Genomic DNA, 22,922 nt, shown 5'->3' with positions numbered 1-22,922 from the left:
GAGGACTTGAAGTGGATGGAAGGAGGAAATCAAGAGAAGAAGGAAAAGAGAAGACATGCATGCTAGCACACGTAGGCATCAATGCCAAACAACGAGGTGAAAGTATGTACTCAGAAAGTATGCAGAGCTTCTGAGATGTTTGAAGGAGCCCTGGGTAGCCATAAATAGACAGCTTTTCTTACTTGAAGGGATGCAGGTGCCACCATCCTCAATATTCTCCTCAAAGTCTTTGTAGCTCTTTGAAATCCCAGGTTGCTTTCCATCTGCTCTCAGCTGGAAAAGGAGAATTCTGGAAGTTTGACTGGCCTTACTCACTACACCTCTGATTGTTTGATCCTAACAGACTTGGGAAAGGCTTATTTCTCTAGCCACATACCCAAGTCTCCAAATAACTGGAGTGAGCTCAGGATTCTCTTAGAGATGCATATCTGATCCCCATAGGCCAGAGAGCCTGCCGGGTTGGTAGGTAGGGATTTGATCCACTTAGATGCTAAGTAGTGAATGACTCAGTGTTTTAGTCAACTTTTTCACCTCTGCAACCAAAAAACTTGATAAGAATAATTTTAGAAAAGGGAAAGTTTATTTTGGGGCTCATGGTTTCAGAAGTCTTAGTCCATAGAAGGTCAGTTCCATTGCTCTGAACCCAAGATATGGCCGAACATCATGGTAGAAGAATGTGGTGGAGGAAGGTGGCTCGGGACATGGAACCAGAGAGAGAGCACCACTCACCAAGAACAAAATAAATACCTCAATGGCTCACCCCCAGTAACCCAACCCTACCTCCCTATAGTTACCACCCAGTTAATCCCTATCAGGGGTTTAATGCACTGATTAGGTTAAGAGTCTCATAACCCCATCATTTCACCTATGAACTTTCTTGCATTGTTTCACACATGAACTTTTGGAGGACATTTCACATCCAAACCATAACTTTCAGTCTCTCTGAACCATGTCAGAACCAACTAGAAGAATGACTCATGGGGCCACAGTGTATCCCAAACTGAAATGATATGTTTCCTCCAAATCCCTTCTTCAGCACATGGCTCTGTCTTTCCACCACCTAGAGAGTACAGGTAGGTGTCAGCATCTAAGAAGGCACCAGCTGCCCTGGAACTCAGTGTCCCAGGAACTTATTTGGTCTCCCTCCCATCCTTGCATTGTGCACTCAGCCAGCCATCATCCTGTGTCCTACAAGTTCCCCCAAAATGTGCTCAGGGATACCTTTGAGCTCTGTAAGGAGAACTCTTCTCAAGGGAATGCTATCTGGGGCATACTTCTATATCCCTGAACATCCTGCCAAATTTTGTAGGTCCAATACTGTGAAGGTCACATACTCTTTGATGCAAGAATCCTTTCCTGACTCCTCCTTCTCCTTCTTCATCTTTCCCGTGTCTCCTTTCCATGAGTAATTTTGCAGAGTGCTGCATATATATATATATATATATATATATATAAAATCTGTTGCCCTGCTGCTCTGGTCCATACCCCTGTAGCAGCCGGAGTTGCTAGAAGTCAGAGACCTGCTTCCTCTCCTTTCTTCTGTTATTAAATCTCTGTATTCCTAGAGTGCCACCGTATCTGGCCCACAGTTCATTCACAGTAAATGACTGTTAGGAGAATAAATGTATGAAGTGCCTTGTGCTTCCTAAAATTTGAGAATAAAAGCAGGATGGGGAGTTGTAAAAGTATGCATCAGCTTAATGCTAACAGAAAACACAACACTTCCCAGAGCTGCGGTGTGATCCTCCATTGCTGCTCATTCTACAAAGAAGCACCATTGTTAATTAACAAGATTTCTTGGCACATCCAATATTTATAATGTTGTTTTTACTGTTCAATGTATTCATTTTACACAGATTAAGAGTAAAAAGTGGTCCTTTGTGTATTTTCTTTGTTCAGAAGTTGTCTGGGGAGTTGTGAATCATGGAGTCTCAGGTTTGGACTTGACTGGAAATTAAGTCATCATTCCAGAGATCTGGAACACTGCTCCTGTGTGAATCGGAAGAGCAGCTCTTAATGGCTTGTTGTCTCCACACAGATTTTCACCGCGTTGCCGCCCTTCACTCTGGGAATCTTTGAGAGGTCTTGCAGTCAGGAGAGTATGCTCAGGTTTCCACAGCTCTACAAAATCACCCAGAACGCTGAAGGCTTCAACACAAAGGTAAACAATGCAAGTACAGATCTGTCCCCTCAAAAGGGTGCACCCTGCCTTCTGAGGTTCAGCTCTAGCCATCTTATACGTGACGCTTGAGAGAGAACATTTGAGAAGCAATGAGACCACGACCCACAGCCCCTTCACACAGCAAGCCCAGGGAGCTAGAGATGCCTTTCTGAGACGCTTCCCATGTTGTGTGGAGCATGTCTTTCAGTTCCAGCCAGTCTGCTCATTCCCCTCTTCTCCGTGTAGGCCCCTAATATCAGTGAGGCATTAGCACCTATTGGCTCTATTACTTTAGGGCCAGGCTTATGTTTTCAAGAGCCCTGCAGTGAGGCTGACTGGGACCTTGCCTGGCCATTGCTGCGTTTTAGTTTTAAAAGAAATACTTATTTAGTTAGAATGACTGAATACAAACACATGCATCAAGTCAGTCACGAATTTTGGTTTGGGACTTTCTTATTTTTTTGTTTGTTTTCTTCAGACTGGAGAAAAAGAAAGGGTTTAGACACAGGTTGAATATCCCTTACCTGAAATTCTTAGGATCAGATGTGTTTTCAACTTCAGAGTTTTTTGGATTTTGGAATATTTGTATGTACACAGTGACATATCTTAAGGATGGGATCCAGGTCTAAGTGCACAATTCATTTATGTTTCATATTATACCTTATACACATAACCTGAAGGTAATTTTATACAGTATTTTTAATAATTTTGTGCATAAAACTGTCTTAGGGTGTGGAATTTTAAACGTGTGGCATCATATCAGGTCTCAAAAAGTTTCAGATTCGAGAACATTTTTAATTTTTGGATTAGGGATGCTTGATCTATGTAGACATACCCTCAGAAGACCCAAGCAGGATCTGGCTTGGATATGAAAGGACCGAAAAGTCTTGAATGTCAAGGAGAGCCTGTTGCAGAGCCTGCAGTCACACCAAGAGTGGGAGAATGATCGAGTGTTGCATGCCCAAAGGGAAGGTGTGTACTTCACCTGTGGAGGAGGGAGGATGTGAGCACAGCTGCATGGCCCCAGGTCTGTGCAGGAGGGGATTAGGAAGCTGAAATAGCAGTCACTTGCCCAGTTCCGTTACAACACTGTGTGCTGGCTTTGGTTGCAATCTGCACAGGTAGCACTGGGACCTTAGTAAGAAGGACTAGTGAGCTACTTCTCCAGGTTTAGTAGGAGAACTGTCTCTGGAGGCCCTCCTTCTGAGCCAGATGTGACCCATAGCCGGCCTTCACAGCTCCTTATGCTTGGGCCAGTTTAAGAGGCATAGCTAAGACTGGAAAAAAAATTAAAAGGGATCCTGTTAACTCTACTTTCTTCCATACACAGTGAGACTTGTGTTACTAATTTTATCAGTGTTTACTATGATTCTATTTATGGGAAAATATGACCTGTTTTTGTTTTTTTTTTTTTTTTTGCATTACTTACATAAATCAAATGTGTATTGATAGAGTTTGAATTCAAAAGCCTTTTGAGGTGGGAAGTAAATAGGGAAAGGACCCACCTATAAGACAGTGATACTGAGTATGCCCTGAGACATTTGCTGGCACCTTGCTTTGGAGTTTTTTGTTTGTTTGGTTGGTTGGTTGGTTTGGTTTTGGTTTTGGTTTTGGTTTTGTTTGGTAGAGAAGTCAGGCAAAAAGTGAAGCAAAAATGAGTATTTAAAATGGGGGTACTTTATAGATAACGATGTTTTTTTTTTTTTTTTTCTGTTGTCCCACCACTACTTAGGATCAAACTCTATGAGCACTCCCAGAACAACTTTAGATCTTCAAATATATTTAGTCTGACTTTAGTTGTTCTGCTATCTCAGTAGTTAAAAATAAGACTAAAGGAGTTAGGACTACATAGCTCTATGGTGAAGCACCAGCTCCAGGGACTGAAATGCATTTAATGAAACTCTGGTTTATAATAAAATTTATATTCCTTCAGATAAACAGAATTTTTAAAATGTGTATGTATTAGCCAGATCTCAAAACTGAAAGAAAAATTAAATGGGAAGGATTTTAAGCAGAAAAACAAGAGAATGGCATGTGAGAATTTACATGTAAAATGTTTTTTAATGGTTTCAAAGGGAAAGATTTAGTCTCTTATTAGCAATTTTGACCTAATGCCCTTTTTCCAGATGTTCCTAAAATGTTTGTCTTAAGATGTTAAGAAAACTCATTGCAGCTCACTTTTCAAAAGTAGATTGTGTATTGGTCTGTATATAGGTGGATATATCCTTAGGTCTTTTTTAGTAAAATAGTATTATGTGGGGAGAGCTCAGTCATTTGCGTAGTAATATGAGGAAATAGTTGTTTGGGGGGCTTTTTTAAAATTTAGACTAGCATGCTCTTCCTGGAACCTTCACGACTTGGTTTGTTAAGAGGTGCACCACACGGGTCGAGAATCCCATCTGTGCTGACTCTCTTGGTTTGTTTTCCTGCAGGTTTTCTGGGGTCACTGCATCAATGCCTTGGTCCACTCCCTCATCCTCTTCTGGCTTCCCATGAAAGCACTGGATCACGGTAATATCTTCATGATTTCAACTGTCAGCAAGAAGCTTTGCAGTCCCTTCTATTGCCAGTGTGTTTGTGATTCCCCCCCACAACCAGTTCTGTACAACAAGTGATCATAAGAACACATTAGAGAAAAAAAAAAAAAAATATATATATATATATATATATGTATATCAAACAATAGGTAGTCCCAAGTAGAATCCTAACTTAGAAGTTTTATCAGATCAACTTTGAGACTCCAATTTCTTTTTTTTTTTTTAGTTGACTGGATAGTTTAAATATTAGGAATTCTAAACTTAATTCGTAATAACTATGAGTCTTTGACCTTGAAGAAGAATGCTATACTATCATGAAATACAGATGTCTCTTGCCCATGTGTTTGAAATTCTGTTAATTGCTTGAGCTTTCATTTTTCAAACTTCTCATACCTCTGTGCAGAATCGCTCAAATATTGTAAGCATTTAATCTACATCTATTAAGCTATACTTTGAGAACTAATTCTCCAGATTGGCATCAGTCCTTTGCCACAGGTAGAAGAGGATGAGTGAGAACCGTAACATCCTCTGTGTTTGTTCACACTTCTTAATGCCTCCAAAACGTGACCTCCCCATCAAGAGGTGAATCCCAAGTCTCAGAAAATGAAAATATATCATGAGAACACTACTTTTTCATCCCTCTTAAATAGTAATAATCCTCCTGGGAAAAATTATCTAAACATTGACTAGACAAGGCCTTTGATTGTTCAAAGAAGCAAAGAATATAAAGTTTCCAAGCATCTTTGTTTCTGTGTCAGTGCTTTCTGCTTCAAACAGCAATGATTCATCTTCACCGATATTCTTTAACCTATTAGATACTGACAGAGAAAATGCATGCACAGAAAATTGATTATGCCCTCTCACCTGTTCTTTCAGTTTCATCAGAACTCCTTTTCTGTCCAGGGACCTTTGGTCTTTAGATCAGGAAATAGAATTTGCTGCTTCTAGACCTTCCCCACCAAAGAGTATCCTAGTGAATTCAATGTCTTTTAATTCTAAGACTTTTGTGGGCTTCAACTTTCCTCAGTGCTTGATTTGTATTAAAATGGTTTTAGAAGTAAGGATTTGCCAGTAGAAGAGCATCAGGTGTGATTTTGTTCCTGAAACCGTGACATTTTGGTGGTAGAATTAGAAGTAGCCATTGTCATACCAGGATGGACCAGTGAACATTTTGTCAATTGTCCTTTTGTACCTGAGCCCAGGCTCATAGGAGGAGATAGCAGATCGTGTGGACTGGCCCCAGTGGCATCTCCAGGCCCTCTGTTCTTCTGAATTGGACACTGGAACTCTTTCCAAAAGTGTTTGCCTTTAGACTGCAAACCAGTTTTACACGACTTTTATGACTTGCTTCGACAGGAATTAATGTGGCTGCTGTGCAGTAGAAGAGAGTGGCTCCCTATTCCTGGAGTGATGATCACATGCTTGTAGTTGATGGTGAAATTGCTAGAGTTTGCCCAGATCCATTATGCAAATCCATTCTCACCTGACATGGTCTATATTAAAAAGGCAGTAGACTCCTAGCTGTTGCTGGTGTATCCAGCAGAAATCATCAAGTGAATTTTAAGTTAGGTTCTGCCTCCCTTAACTATTTATCCCAAATTGTTCTATTGGCCTAGTGGCCACAGGAGAAAATTTTTTTGTTTTAATTATTGTTACCATCATCATCAATGTCACTATTTTATTTTATTGATCCTTCACATAGGGGTTTTCTTTTAGATGTGCTGTAAACAATGTGTAAATGAGAGTGTTTTAGTTGAAATAAAGTAAAAATATTAAGCACATTGGCATAGAAGGCCATTTTTTTTTGTCATTAGTTGACTCTAACAAACTGAATGGGTATATTAGAATTTTATTAGTACAGGATAAAAGCAAAACATTATTACTTACAGACCTTGTTCATTCATGTAATACTTATGTCTAAAACACTGCATTGGATTCCAAAGCGGCCATTGAATGTATCTGTGTTGGTCTGAGAGTTTGAAGTCTGGTAAGGGAGATTAGATTTGCACATGGATAACTCTAGTACAAGGTGGGAAATAACTGATCCAAGGAAAATGCAAGTGAAATGTCACTAGATACCAGAAGGTTGGAAAATGCCTTTTATTTAGGATTTTTAATAGCTTCTTAGAGGAGGAAATATTCAGGGTTAGGTGTGAAGTTCACATGGGATTCAGATGTGTGGAACTGGCAGGAAAAGTCAAACAGTGTGAAAAATGGACTGAATGTTTTTCTCTCCTCCTAAATCTTACAATGAAATCTCACCCCCTATGTTATGGTATTAGGAGGTGGGGCCTTTGGGGTGATGAGGTCATGAGGGTGGCACTCACATGAATGGGATTAATGCCCTTATATATTAGTGCCCCAGAGAGCTCATTTGGCTCCTGTGCTACATGAGAACACAGCAAGAAGGTATCCTCTAAAATGAATAGAACCCTCCTCACACAGAGAAGCTGCCAGTTCCTTGATCTTGGACTACCCAACCTCTAGATCTATGAGAGACAATTTTCTATTGGGTATAAGCTTCCAGTCTATGGTATTTTGTTATAGCAGCCTGAACAGACTAAGACAACTCCTGTCCACATTTCCCTATCATTGTGGCACCTGTGAATCAAAACATGTCTGTATGCATTTCCAGCATTCCCTATGTGGATAGTCATCTACAGCTCCTGCCTCTGTAGCATAAAGGGGAAAGAAGATGGTGACTGCAGAGTTACATGATGGGATTTGCTGAAAAGATAAGACAAAACTGCTCTGTGGAGAAACAGAATTTGGCAAGATCATGGGTTGTTGATAATTGGGGCAGGGGATGGGGTGAATCAGTGGTGGAAGTCAAGGAAGATTGCAAGTTATAGAGGATGATTGGGTTACTTGTTTATGTGTGCTGATTTACTGTCCTGAGTACAAGTGAGTTCTTATTACATTCTTAATTGCCATTTAGAAAGATGTATTCACTCTGCTCCCAAGAGTAGAGGCATAAGATAGGAACATGGTACCAATTTGAGGCAAACAGGGATACTTTTCAAATCAGAGGAACCCGGGTCCAATACAAGAGCACCTCCAGGCCTTCCTCCACTGCCCAAGTGGTTTCTGAAGTCGTCCCTCTGCCACCTGTCCATACCCACAGCCATGAAGGAGGTGTGCTCAACCTGGGGCCGAGTCCCTTGGCTAGCTTCACACCTTCATGTGATGTTATGCTGATTGTGTCACCAAGACATTGAGTTTTCTGTAAGATTCTCTGTCCACCATGAATGGAGAGAGGCTCAGGTACTGTTCACTTTGTTCAAGGTAACATGATTATCACTAAGAAATAAATATCTTGGGAAGGTGTGGGCTGGTTTTTCTCTCCCTAGAATACTTCCAAGAATTTTTGCTTCACTTATTTTTACGTGGTTTTGGATAGACTTTTCAAAGCACTCTTTTGCTATGGAGTTTGTGATGATTCATTTCAAGCTTCAAAATAAATTTTTCCACTCCAGCAGTTCAGTAAATCAAATTTCTCCCAACCATCACAGCCTTATGCTCATGTCATGGGCTGCCTGCAGCCCCCACCCTTCCATCTGAAATGTGGCTCTTGGTTAAGACCATGCATGTCACCTTTGTAGGCACCAGAGTTCATCAAGGGCCTTAGTGCCAGGCCACTCTTGGATTTTTCCATTGGCATTTCCAGTCTGCATAGTTGAGCAACCCTCCTTGAAGTGGAATGTGGTTATTGGCAAAAGAACGTAAAATCAATTTTGATTTGAAAAAGAAATTTTCAGATTTTTCTTGAAATTTATGAGGGAGATGATGGGAAAGAAAATGTACTTACCAGCAGACAGTTTCTTTAAAAAAAAAAAAAAAACTGATTTTGATTGATTCCTGTAAGTCCACAAATTCCTTACATTTTAAGAAAATATATCACATGGATAACTTATATGTTAGCTTAATTACTAACAAAGCAACAGGGTCTTTCAACATTTGCAGAGAAGGCAATTTTATACTTTTTTAATAAATGGGCTACTGTAAGATCAGGTGTGTCTTAAATACTAAAAGAGTAATAGGGCATATGTCCAAAATAAAACTTAGCATACCTCTCTTCCCATGGCATTGTTCAGTCATATTAGATTTAAGTTTCTATGACCTGTACATTGTTGCTATAAACTTGGGTGTTTTGTATCTCATCAGTCCCAATGACTTGCACTGTTGCACATTAAGTTAAATTCGGGCAAGACCATACAAAGTGCACATAACAGATGAATTCCTTGTCCTCATGGAACTCACACCTAGAGAAGGCAGACTTGAAAGAGAAGTATTACCAAAGTGGTGGTCAAGGTCAATTGGAATGTATCCCAAAGAAACTTGAACTGAGCTGGGCTTTAAGGACCACTTCTTGGAGGATGTGGCAACAGATGAGTAGGATGTGGCAATAAGATGACCAGGAGGGAGTGAAGAAAAGAGTAAACAGGAAGGTGCCTCAACCTTGGGAATAGTGCAGGGGGTAGAGGCTGTGGTTGAAGGAAGGCATGCATGGGTGGGAGTTGAGGGTGCGATTGTGAGACAGAGTGCATTGAGATGATCAGATGTCAGACTTTTCTGGACCTTTTGGAATAATTGAGCCTTCTGGAGTATAAGTGTAAGGGAGGCCTTGACAGGTTTAGCAGGGAGCCATAGAATCTGGTTTATTTTCATATAACCAAACTGGCAAGGATGATTAGTTACTAGAGTCCATTTGGTGGGCCATTGCACAATCTTGTGTAGCAATAAAGGTGGCAGAGAGGAGTGGATGGATTGGAGGTAGAACTGGAAAGATCTAGCATTGCATTAGTTAATATTTCCCATCTCCCCCAAATTATACTATATTTAAAACCTGGAGAAAAATGTACTGTTGCAGCCACAAAGGCCAACAAAATACTGTTAGGTGCCTGAAACAATGCACTGACATTTGTTCCTCTGTAAAAGTCACTGCCAATCCTGTGTGCAGTTTAGAAAAGGTCTAAGATGAATGAAAGATTGAGAAGCAGACATTGAGTGTTTAATGGGACAGAGAAGGGTAGCAGTAAGTCAGTGTGGCCTGTACCATCTGGGAACACCTGCTGAGAGAACAGGGTGGTGGAGGGTCATAAAATCCTGAGGCATATAAATGCAGTAAATAGAACGAAGAACTAGAAAGAAAATTCTAGGAGATTTTCAGATTTACACAAAGTACAACTTATAAATCTAAGTAGCCTGTTCATTTACGAACCCAATCATAACATATTTAAAATATAACTAGGTTTCCAAATTCAAATGCAAGATTTTTTTTCCTTCATTCGAACTGCTATAGTAAAGCCCTGACATCAGAGTTTACCTTTGTACATAATGTCAGTTTTCCACCTCGCACATCCAGAAATAGAAATGGATTAGAAGGGCCTTTGTTTTCATCCAGTTAAATATTTCTTATGTTTCAGTATCTCTCAATAAACTTGCTGTTACATGTATTTTAAACACTCAGGTTTGGTATAAGAGTTTTAAGACCATGAGCCAGTGTTCCCAGACATCACCCTTGTAGATTTAGCAGAAAGTAGAACTGGAGTAGGTTAGCTACCACGGGACTAACTGCTGCAACAACAATCCCCAAATCTCAGGGACATGGCCCAGTGAAAGGTTCTCGCTAATGTCACTCTCCAGCGGAGGAATGCATTGTTTACGGGCATACTGACCACATTTTTCTGTATTCTTGGTGCTCTGGCATTTGGGGCCTTGATCCAGGAGAAACCTCTTCTCCCGGGGCTACCTGTTTCTTAAAATGACAAATGACTCCCCTGGGAGCATGTCCTTGACTACATAAACCAACCTGGGATTGAGCCCAGGGTCTATGTATGCAAAGAAAGTAGTTTCTCAGAATAATCAACTTGAACTATATTCCAGTCCTTTTACTTATTCATTTTTAAATTTCTATAGTTTAGTGACAGAGTCTTACTAAATTATGGAAACTGGCCTCAAACTTGTGATCCTCATGACTCAGCCTCCAAAGTAACTGGGATTGCAGGCACATACCACTGCTCCTGACCAGCCATCTTTTTTATATCAAACTCTAATATAGCAAATCTATATTCCTCTGCCCTAAATCACTCAGAATCAATGTACCCACAACTAGGAACCATCCCTATGGCTCAGAGCTTGCTGAAATTTTGTAGGTAGCCAATCCTAAACTTATTCAGTGTGCCTGCCCTTCCCCAACCATTCCTTTCATCAAGAACCTCAGTAAAGGCTCTGGCCTATGCCTAGTCCTCCCCTCCTTCTGCCTCCTGACAAGACTGAGGTTGGAGATTTACTGTGTGGCCCTGCATGGTATATCTGGCCTCCTGTTTATAATCATATGGAAGTTTTAAAATTTGTCTTTTCCTCTCTGAAGGTTTGATAATTATAGTTTATCAAATGGACAACAGGAAAAAGAACACACACATATTATTTTGTGCCTAAGCTTGGGAGCCACACACACACACACATACACACACACGCATATTCAATATGGAACTCAAAGAGGGTCAAGGAGGCTGAGTCTCGTGTAGAGTTTAGCAGGAGGTTGGGGAGCTTTTCATCTGCAGCAAGATCTTTACTAGGCAGATAGGAGGATATCAGGTAGAAAAGCATTGTCTGCATCTGCTGCTAACTAATATAAATTTAAATTTCTTTTTACACAATGACTTTTCAGAGCCATTCCTGTGTCTTCAGTTTCTCTGAATAACCAACTCGTAATTTAATGAAAAAAAATGTATTTAGGGCGGGCTATTTTACTCTCCCCCAGAGGAATCCGTGATATGAATGTCTTCCTTCATGACAGTTATTTCCCTCTCTACATGTCTTAGCACACCTGGCTAAAACAAAGTCTGGTCCTGTTTTATATAGGGGCCACTTTGTGACTGGTCCCTGAGTTCACCCTCAACTTCAACAATGGAAAGGGAGAGAGGAGAAAGGTCATTTGTGCTGATCTGTCTCTGGCAGGAAGGGATCCATCACTTTGCTAGAAACAGTCACGGGATCCCACCTAGATGTAGGGGACTGGGCAGTGCTGCATAGCTATGGACCCAGGAGTAAGAAGCACACTGTGGTCTCACTAGGTGACTGGCATTGGCAACTAAGTTTATTTTCTCTCATTTTTACTTCCTTTTTCAACTCTATTTTTAGTAAACAAAAGTGAAAAAAGAGATTGAAATTTGAGTTTCACATCCTTAACTTCATCCAGCTGAAATGGCAATAAAGAGGAGAAAATCCAGCAAAGGCTTATATAACCAGGAACTTAACCCAACACTGGTTGTGAATGTAATTGTAATCGCTAACACTTGTATAAACCCTACTTTTTATGAGCCCTCTCCAAGATGTTATGCCACTCTTTACAAAGAAAAAGGAAAAGAAATGTTCTCTTCATGAATACACAGTGTTGGGAGCAGAAATAATAGTGTTAATTATAGTACAGGCATGTAAACAGGTTAAGTTCTAAAAGTTTATTTTTAAATGAAATAGTATCTGAAACTTGGACTACGTCTTCACCCATGAAAAGTCTAGTAGGGGGTAGTTGGTTCTGTACCTCCTCTGAAACTTCTGCTGTCATAAGAGACTCAGAGAGGTAGGGGAACAGGGTCCCTGTTAGTATTCTGGAATCAGGGCTGCCTGAAGTTGTGCAGCTGAAAGTTCTTGAGGCAAAAGGTTGAGGGAGGGAAGTAGGATCTTGGCATCTGTTCCCTTACCAAAATGTCTTGGCAATAGCTTTGATATCAAGGGAATCCAAAATTCTCCCTACTGCGTTCCATGGCACCAAGATGCCTGCGATTGTCAATTCAGCTATTCCCTGATTCTTACTGCATCAAAATTGCACATATGAATTCCCTCCATCTGTTTTCATGATTATTAAACCCTGTCTTTTCTGACCATACAGTCCTATGTTAGAACTTTGTCTTCACATTTTGTCTTTTGTCAGAGCCATTCCTGAATGTGTTTTGTGGTTTTGCTGGGTAATGATGTAATGGTTTTAATGACCATTTAATTGAAATGGCATCTTTATAAAATGTCATCAACCTAGGCCTTTGGAATATTCTGAAATAAGTTCCTTGATTGTTCTGTCTGTTTAGAAAATGAGACATACTTTTTTCTTTTTTTTTTTACAAATTGTGGTTTTTCCCACAAGTATTTTCAAAGAGGTTTTTGCATGCAACATTTTTGGGACTGTTCCTACTAATGTGGAGGGCCCGTGTGGTTTTTGTCCCAATTGTTCACAACTGTCTGTTTTAGTGACTGTGTTTCCAGACCTCATTTGTCTAATCCTACATTATGTCAGTCCCTGGATTCAACCAAAAATTGCAAATAATTTAAGTCTGGAAGAACAGGCTCAACCACTGCCTTGGGTCAGTGCATCCTGAAGCTACAAGACTCTTATTTGTTTCTAGGAGAATGTTCTGCAATTCAGGACAGTGTTTCCACCTCTCTCATTTCCTGACTCTTTTCATGTATGTAATAAGCACCATTGCTATGTTAGTTTTCATTACATGTAATCCGGAGTCTTTCTAAACGTGGACTCTGTTTTATCAAGCAAAGCAGATGGGAATTGGTCCTTCTCTTTTTCTTCGCCCTGTAGAAATCATCCCATGGAATTCTGGGACAGGCAATGCCCTTCTCAGCTCAGCCCTCATCTCTAGGCGGATCTGACCCTAGATTTGCAGAAGTTGCACTGATCCCAGGCAGGTTCATTTAAATGCCAGCTGTTCTGATGCTGTGGGCAGGTTAATGCTTCTCACCTTTCCTCTCACTCTTTTAAGCCATTGTGTACTAATGATGGGTTTCTGTTAGGAAGAGCTCAGTTCTGTGCTACTTAGGGCAGGAAAACAAAGGTTGTGTGAGATCACATGGCTCCACGTGCACTTTGGATGATCTCTTTCATAGGGACCTTTTCAGAGTCTTCCAAGTCTTGACCCCTGCTGACCTCCCTGCCTCAACATAGGTAGATGTCCCTTTGCCAGAAATGCCCTTTACCCTCTCATTGCCCCCACATCCCCAAGGACTCATCTATCCCACCCCATGCTGCTTTTTCTGGAAACATATCCTTACTGTGGTTTACACGGATGGAGGATAAATGATGTCCTGAAGGTCACCTTGGAGAACCCAACTAGTCATTAAGTTTGGCAGATTTTTCCCCCTTTCCAACAAAATTCACTTGAGATTTTAAATATCTGACTAAAATAATGTCAGCAAAATGACCCAAAAGATGTTTTCCTGAGAGGACTGGTAGAATTGGAACAGTGCTGATAAACAAAGTAGAAAGAAATATCCTATCAGGAACCTGCATCAGAAATAAAACTGGACAATGGAGTTTCTGGTCTTGAACTGTCAGCAAGTCATGGCTTATGAATCCATTCATCCACCAATGCTTTCTTAGGACTTCTGTTTCTCAGGAGTAGCCCATTGGCAGGCTTTTAACAAGGAATATCACCTACAGGTGTTTGTCTCTAAAATGGTTGAAATGTAACATGCATTCCATGAGGATTTTCCCAGCGGGGTGTGCAGGGTGGTGACTATGGCTTCCTTGGAAGATGCCGTCACATCAGAGGTTCTTGGCAAGTCCCTGACTCTCAAGTTGGTTTGGGAGTTTTTTCCTCCAAGGGAGTCAATTATTTCCAGATGGTATTAGTTTTGACTGAGAAAAGAGATACTCTTTCCTAAAAAAATAAAAACTAAAAATGCAGTGTCGAATTATCCCACCAAAATGATGAGCTGAAATATCAAATTTATCCTATCTTCACTAAAAGTTTAATGCTCAGATTACCTCAAGTGTAAACATCTTATTGAATTCCAGTAGCGTTCACTCAGGACAAGTTAGAAAATGAATGCAACATAAAATGCTAGAAGCTCTGTGGGAACTGTCCCTCAGGTTCTCCTATTTTCTGTTTGTGCTGGATTGCCAGCATCCTGTCTGAGTCTTCACGGTCCCTCTGCATAAATCAGCACTGGGCCCTGAGTTAATCATGGAGTTTACTCCTTTGTGGAGGCCATCCAGCTTCATGCGTTGCCTCACTTTGTGCTATACCAACATTCCATTCTCTGCCTCTCCCCTGATTGAAGGGCCAATCACACCACCACATTCTCTCCTCCTTAGCCAGACTGGAGCAATGGGGTTCCCTTCGATTCTTTAGACGTTGTTAGAGTAAACTCTCGGTGCATTTTCCACCTCCTGTTATTTCTTTCCTCTAATGCAGTGGTTCCCAACCAGGGATGAATTTGCCCACAGGCAACATTTGGCAATATCTGGAGATATTTTTGATTGTCACAGCCCAGGGGAGCTGCTGGCATCTAGTGAATCTTAGAGGCCAGGGATGCTATCAGATGTCTTACCATGCACAGGACGGCTCCCTGCCCACATACACACACACACACACACACCAGAGAATTATCTGACAAACACATGGAGATACAGATGCCACATGTTCCCTCTCCTGTGTGGAAGCAGGAAGAGGTAGACCTGAGTGTGGAATGGTCATTGATGGAGGTTAGGGTTGGGGGTTGGATTTGATTGGTGCTTACTGTCGGTGTGTGTTGGGGTATCACGCTGAACCCCATTGATGTCTACAATTGGTACATGTTGATTGGGGATAAAATAAAATATTAAAGGAAAACAATTTTAAAAAGAATTATCTGGCAACTGTTTATAGTGCCAAGGTCAAAAAACTCTTGACTAAGGAAGTACACCACGCTAACTCAAGAAAAAGATCTCAAGGGGTTCCTGCTTCCGCCTGAATTGTTCACTATGTGTGTTTCCCTGCACAGTAGGAATTTCTGTCATATGAATCTAGTTTTCCATCCACCTTGATTCTCCTAGAAATTACCTTCACTTCATGCATTGGCCTCCCTTTCTTCCTCCCCTCCTTCTTTAGAAGGATCTCACTATGTTGCCGAAGCTGTCCTTGAATTCCTAGGCTCAAGTGATCCTCCTGCCTCAGAGTAGTTGACTCTACAGGCACACCACCACACCCAGCTAGGTGTTGGTATTTCGAATTAGTGACTCTTGGTCTAATTATTTTTCTCCTTGAAGTTATCTCCTTTCATTTGTGGGGTCTAGTTTTCTAACTCAGTAAATGAGAACAGACTCTCATTGAAAGCAGTTAGATTCTCATTAAACCGTGTAAACTTGGACATTTTATTTAACTTCCTTTTGCTGCACTACTTTCCTCATGACATTCACATATCATTATGTTATTTCATCCGGTCCTTGAAGTACTGAAGGCGCTAATATACAAAGCACTTGGAACTATACCTGTCATATAGTAAGTGCTTGCAGAAAATGTTTTCAAAACAGAATTTCTTATTTCTACCACTTTAATGTTTATTATGTATGTATGCACAAAACATGAAACATGCTATATGGGACACATTCTAAGCCCTCTATAGTAGACAAGTGCCTTGTATGTTTGATTTTTTTTTATCCACAAATCCGCCAACATTGGAAATATTGGTATTAAGAGGGAATTCAGGGTCGGAGGTGTAGCTTAGTGGTAAAGCACTTGCCTGGCATGCACAAGGCCCTGGTTTCCATCCCCAGTACCACAGAAGGAAGGAAGGAAGGAAGGAAGGAAGGGAGGGAGGGAGGGAGGGAGGGAATTTAAAACATTGTCAATCCGGAAGTGCAAACTTTGATATGCAGCTCAATCTCCCACCTTCTCTCCCTCCCATCTGATCAGAGTTCTCCCCAGGCCCACAGGGCTTGTGCAGGCAGTGTCAAGGCACACAGATGTTTGTTTCTCTCAGTTAACAGGCTGGGCTGCTGTCTGCTCATGAGCGCACAGGATGGGATTAACACCAGGAAATACATCCTAAACTCAGATGAGGAGGAGGAGGATCTGAGAGCCTCATGTTCTTGCCACTAAACGCATGGGGCTGATTTAGCAGCTAAGAACATCTTGAAATTTCCTGTTTGAAAGGAACCTTGGACATAGTTCAGTCACCATCATTGTTTGCCTCTCCTTTTTATAGTTAAGAGTCTTGGGACTTAGAACCTAAAATTTAAAAAAGAGAGAGAGAGAGAGAGAGAGAGAGAGAGGGAGAGAGGGAGAGAGAGAGAGAGAAAGAGAGAGAGAGAGAGAGAGAGGAGAGAGAGAGAGAGAGAGAGAAAGAAAGAAAGAAAGAAAGAAAGAAAGAAAGAAAGAAAGAAAGAAAGAAAGAAAGAAAGAAAGAGAAAGAAAGAAAGAAAGAAAGACCTAAATAACAGAGCTGGGATAAGAGAGCAGGGCTGGACAGTCTTTTAACTCTCGTTACTGGGGTTGTTTCCACTAGGCCTGGTTTCTTCTCTCCACCTCATTTTCCTAAATTTCCTCTTTCCTCTCTTGTAATACAGCCATGTTTCATTGTTAGCTGTTCTTCCTGTCATAAACTGGAAATTTTAAACACTTGGTACCAAGTCCCTGTGTGCTCCTTCTTTACCAATGTTGCTGTGTTAATATGACTAGAACCAGTGTTCTCCATGTCAAGTAAATGATACCACTGTTTACCTCAGGGGTCAGGCCAAAAGTCTGGACATCACCCTTGATTCCTCACATTCTTTTCTACCCTACATCCAAATCATGAGCAATTATTATTTCTAATTTCATAGTATATAACAATTTCTATCACTTCTTGTCACCTTGGACATAGCCACTCTGGCTCCACATTGTCCAAGAGAATTTCCATACTTGGTGATGATGGAAATGTTTTATATCTGTGCCATCCAAGCTGCACATGGCTCTGGAGTGTTGAAATGTAGCTAGTATGACTAAAGAACCAAATTTTTTTTATAATACTTTATTAAGATGTAATTTATATCCATGCAATTTATCCCCTTAAAGAGTATAATTCTTGGGTTTTTAATATATTCAGAGTTGTGCAACCATCATCTTAATTAGCCACATCTTCATTGCCTCCAAAATCTGGCATTCTGCAGTTCCCAAATGCCTCCAACCCACTGGTGTGCCTTCTGACTCTGAAGATCTGTTCTGGGATTTTGTATGAATAGAATCATACAACATGTGGCCTTTTGTATTTGGCTTCTTTCACATACCATAAGGTTTTCAAGACTTATCCATGTTGTAGCATGTGTCAGTACTTCATTATTTTTATTGCTTAATAATATTCTATTGTACTGGTACACCATTCACCAAGTGATGGACATTTATTTGTTCATTCACTGGTTGATGGACATTTGGGTTATGAATAGGCCCTTGTGAATAATGAATAATGCTTTTTATTATTTTAGGCTATGATGAGTAATTATGAATAATAGTGCAGTGGACACTCATGCACAAGTTTTTATGTGTTTCATTTGTTTTCTTTTTTCCTGGGTATGTACCTAGGACTAGAATTACTGGATCATGTAATAAATATGTATCATCTTTTGAGGAATTACCCTTCAGTTTTCCAAAGTCCCTGCACAACTTTGATTTTCCACCTGCAGCATATGGATGATTTAATTTCTGCACATCCTCACCCAACCCTTGTTATTGTCTTTTATATTATAGACATCTGGGTGGGTGTTAAATGATATTTCATTATTATTTTAATTCTGTTTCCTTGATGCCTCATGATGTTGAGCTTCTCTTCATGCATTTAGTAGCCATTTGTATATCTTCTTTGCAAAAATCCTTTGCTCTTTTTTAAACTGAGTGAATTTTCTTTTGTCTTTTTATCGTTGAATTATAAGAGTTCTTTCTGTATCCTGGATACAAGTTCCTTATCAGATAAATAATTCGTGAATATTTTCTCCATGCTTCAGGTTTTTTCACTTTCTTCTGGTGTCATTTGAAGTACAGAAGTTCCTAATTTCAATCAAGTCCCTTACATTTACTGTTTACTTTTGTCACATTGCTTTTGGTGTCACGTCTTAGAAATCGTAGCCAACTGAGGTCAAAATTGCTGCTTTATTTTATCCTAAGAGTTGTGTGTTTGGTTCTGTGATCCATATTTTGTTTATTTTCTACTGTGACTTTTTTATATACTGGACTTTGCTGTATTAAGTGTAGAATTCAGAGGTGTTAATTACATTAAGCATGTTGTGCAACATAACATCATCACTGGTTCCAAAATTTTTTCATCACCTCAAGCTGAAACTCTGTCCTCATTAAGCAATAACTCCTCATTCTCCCCCTCCTCCCTGACCCTTGGGAGGAACTGATTTTTTTTTTATTGTATTTTATTTGAATGAGTTTAAAGGTAAATGACTAAATGCAGCTAATGGCTACCATACAAGACTGCTTATTTCTAACAGCACCAGTGTCACCCTCCTGGATGGGCGGCTACCATTGTTACCAGCTGATGCAGTGTTTATTATCCCAATCTTAGTCACCATCCTTTATTGTTCTATAAAAACTGCACCGTTCCTTTAAGAGCATAGCTCACACCTCTTCATTCCCAGCTCAGAATCCTCCTTGTGGTGACCTGTCACCATTTACACAGAAGCCCAGACTCTTCACTATGCCTGTGTTGATCTGCTCCTCTGCCTGAAGACACTGTTTTTCCTTCTCCCAGTGTCTCTTGCCAGACTGGTCTCCGTTTGGTTCTCTGAGCTCACTGAATACTGTCTATATTCAGACTCTTAGCAATATCTCTTCTCTCTGCCTGGAACCCTCTCCTTCTTGAAAGTCATTAACTCCCTCCCTTATGCCATTTTTAATAGTCATTTACTTCCTTGTAGCATTCCAATCTGCTTGGATGTCACTTCCCTATCTAAAATAGCCTCCCCGGTTACTCTGTGTTCTATTATGTTTATTATGTTCTCTTATGTTTCTTCATAGCACTTATTACACCCAATATTGTATTGTATATCTATTTGTTTATATATTTATGTCCTATCTCCTTCACTATAATGTGAGCTCTAACAGGGACCTTCTCTCCCCAGTTAGATTTTAAGTAAAAATTTATTGAGAATATAATAAGGTTACTCTTTTCAAAACTATAATCTCTATTAGAATCAAAGAAATGATCCTCTGTCTAATCTCAAGTGCTTCTTTATTGAGGTATGCCTTTAAAAGTATTTATTGCATTTAGTCCAACGTGGTGGCACACTCCTATAACCTAACAAACCAAATATGTTGCACTTATTATTAAAACAATATTAGAGCCAGTTACTGAAAGGCAAATCCCCACAGTTTTGAATAGCTATTTGCTAATACAGGTTGAGTACCCCTTATCTGAAATGCTTTGGACCAGAAGTGTTTCTGATTTTGTATTTTTTCAGATTTGGGAATATTTACTCAGAGTTTACCAGTTGAGCATCCCCAATCCAAAGTCCAAAATTCTGTATCCAGATTTTGGAGCATTTCATATTTCAGGTCTTTAGATTAATGAGCTTAACTTATACATCAGTTTGTTGTCTTCTCCAGATTAATTTAGGCTGTCTTTCACTTTTTCAATTGTTTCTCCTCCTTCTGTGTCGACGAGGTCTTACTTGAGCTTTCCTTCTTGAGTTACCATGTCCCCCCTACACTTGAGGTGGTTTCCTTTTGCATGTGTGGCTGCATCTCTCTCTGCTCTCTCAGTTCAACTCTTTCCTTCCCTGTAGGGACTTCTCCATCTAGGACTGTACTTCATGCAGCCCTGATGCCACTCTGATGGTTAACCTTCCCTTATCCACAAATTTACCTCTCCACATTAGGAGAAAGCATGTGCCCTAAAGCTGGGTCCAGGGACCCATCATTTCCAGATGCCACCATGACTCAAGTTGATGATTATACTGTTTTAGGAAACTAAACAGATCTTGATTCCTTAATAAGGGTAGGATTCTTCAACAAGTAGATGAGTAAATCAGCGAGCCCAAATACATGTGGACAGCAGCTACTGGGTTGGAAATTTGAACACAAACCCCCTTTATTCCTGACCACAGATCTGAATTTGAGTATAAGGGAGAATAAAAGGAGGTTTTCAGTGTTATTTATCCAAGGGAACCATTTCTGACCTTAAAATAGGCTTTCACCTCTCAGCATAAGAGCCAAAACTTCTCAGAGCAGGACTATCTAGCTGAACAAATGAGACAATTCTAATAGAGTTCTGCCTTAGCAGTTGTTATATACCTGATAGTAGCCATCAGGAAAGGGAGGGAAGGGAAAGAAAGGGAAGAGAAGGGAAAGGGAGGAGAAGGAAGAGAAAAAAAGGAAAGGGAAGGATGTGAAAACTGGAAACATCTCTCACTGAATTGCTTATACTCCCAGCAAATGCTAGACTCCAGTTCCTGTAGCTGCAAATGAAAACAAAAGTAGTGAATATTCCCCCAAAATAGAGTTCAATCATTAAAAATTGATTTTGTATTCATGTGGTTATCTTCTTTCACTGATGCACAATTTCAATTTAGCAAAAATTAGCAATGAATAGTAAATGAAAATTTGAAAATGACATGATAGATAGATCGATATTTTCTTATTTCTGTTCTTTAAAAAAAAAAGCTGGGCAAAGAGAGATTTTAATCTTTATACAAATGTAAATTTTTGTGCAGGTCAAGACTTTGGTTGTTTGATTTGTTGGAAACCCGATTTTGTTTGTTTGCTTCATTTGGAGAGAATATAATATAAAAAATAGAGTTACAAAGAGAAAGAGCCTTAAAATCACAGAAGATTCAATTTTGAAATGCCCTCACATTTTAATATATGTTTCTAAAGTTCCATTTTTAAATTGTGAATAAAACAGCCATCCCAGCCTCCTGGAAGTTAATAGCAGCTTCTTTGTTTTTCAGATACTCCGTTTGGCAATGGTCATGCCACAGACTATTTATTTGTTGGAAATATTGTTTACACGGTAAGTTCATCTCTGTTTATTGAGCCATTCATTCCTAAATGACCCACGGCTGGGGCGTAATTATTTAATCCATTAGGTAAGTCTTTCCTCATTGTCATATTTCAAATGTTTGTATGTATAGATTCCTTCAGTTCAGAGTGGTTGAGAAATGCTTACATCATTGTTTAGCAGAGTACACTGAGTCAAGGTTTCTGGAGAGGTGACGAGTGGGATTCCCCATTCTTCAAATGACCTTTTACCTCTGTGAAAACTAAGAGCACTGAGGAAGATGGTTTCTCTCAAATCCTCTAAGAAAGGGCAGAACAATTATTTGTGGGAAGACACTACGATGAGCACTTTCCTTGAAATAAACCTGTCTATTCATTTCCTAAAATCATCCCCTAGCAAATTAGCTACCAAGATGGTACCCTCAAAGCATGGAAACCTGGAGGGGAGATCTGGGATTTCTTCTAGAAAGTAAAAGTAGCACCCTGAGAATGACACGTTTTTCCTAACTCTCCTTTCTTTTCACAGTACGTTGTGGTTACAGTATGTCTGAAAGCTGGTTTGGAGACTACAGCTTGGACTAAAGTGAGTCCTCTCTGGAATTGCTCCTCTCTCCAGTAGAGATAGTCTTCATACTATGATTTCTTTTTAAGCCTTGGGATAAGTAATATCTAGCTATATTATTTTAAGTTTTGCATGTAAAAATTATGGTTTGATCTTTTCAGGGCAAATTTCCAATCCAGTGCTTGGTACCTAATACAGCTGGCTACCTAATATGCTGGCTCACTGGAAACATACACACATGAGAAACACAGAAGAGCAAAAAAAAAAAAAAAAGCTTTACATATTTTCATATAATTTTAACTACCAAGAGATAATCATGGGCAACACTTTATTCTGCAACCTTCCATATATTCTTTTGTGTTTGTTTGTTTTTTTAAATATGATACATTGTAGAAAATAGATTTTTGTAATCTTTTTTTCTTAAAAATATATCAGGAACATTTTTTATTTCTTAAAATATACTCCTACAAAAGTCATTGTTTATGATTAAAGAATATTAAATTTCATAGATATCTCACATTTATTTAATCAGTTCCCTATTTTAGGAATTTTAGTTATTTCTAAGATTTGGAACTTATAGCCAAATTTCATGTTTGTCACTCCTGGAGTGTCATACCTAGCTGCTGTGTAGATAGACTCACCTAATGCTTTGCTAAGAAGGTGGAGTAGGGTGGGAGATCAGTGTGGAGTCAGGGAATCCATTCACAGACAATGGCAACGATTCCAGAGAGGTGATGGTGACAGCCCAGAATGTCGGAGGAGGAGGTAATGAGTCGTGGAAAGACTCTGGATGTATTTGTTAAAAAAAAAAAAAAAGAAAGAAAGAAAAAAACCCCAACTTGCTGATGGATTGAATTATGGGGTATAGAAGAGAAGAAGAGGTCAAGGACCATAATTTTAAGAGTACAAAGGAGACA

The 22,922-nt window shown here is 39.8% G+C and overlaps 1 protein-coding gene across 1 annotated transcript in view; it reads left to right on the top strand.

Annotated features, from left to right (window-relative positions):
• Positions 1–22,922, top strand: part of Atp8a2 (ATPase phospholipid transporting 8A2) — a 651,599-nt gene that overhangs the window by 479,463 nt on the left and 149,214 nt on the right. Inside the window, exons 29-32 of the mRNA XM_047553899.1 lie at positions 2,039–2,161; positions 4,594–4,672; positions 21,395–21,456; positions 21,970–22,026. Coding sequence (XP_047409855.1) covers positions 2,039–2,161; positions 4,594–4,672; positions 21,395–21,456; positions 21,970–22,026 — 321 coding nt within the window. The remainder of the gene's footprint in view (positions 1–2,038; positions 2,162–4,593; positions 4,673–21,394; positions 21,457–21,969; positions 22,027–22,922) is intronic.

The sequence above is a fragment of the Sciurus carolinensis genome, chromosome 5 (assembly GCF_902686445.1).
Source record: "Sciurus carolinensis chromosome 5, mSciCar1.2, whole genome shotgun sequence".
NCBI lineage: Eukaryota > Metazoa > Chordata > Mammalia > Rodentia > Sciuridae > Sciurus > Sciurus carolinensis.
Note: the sequence above shows the minus strand (reverse complement) of the source record. Positions and strands in the feature narration are given on the sequence as shown.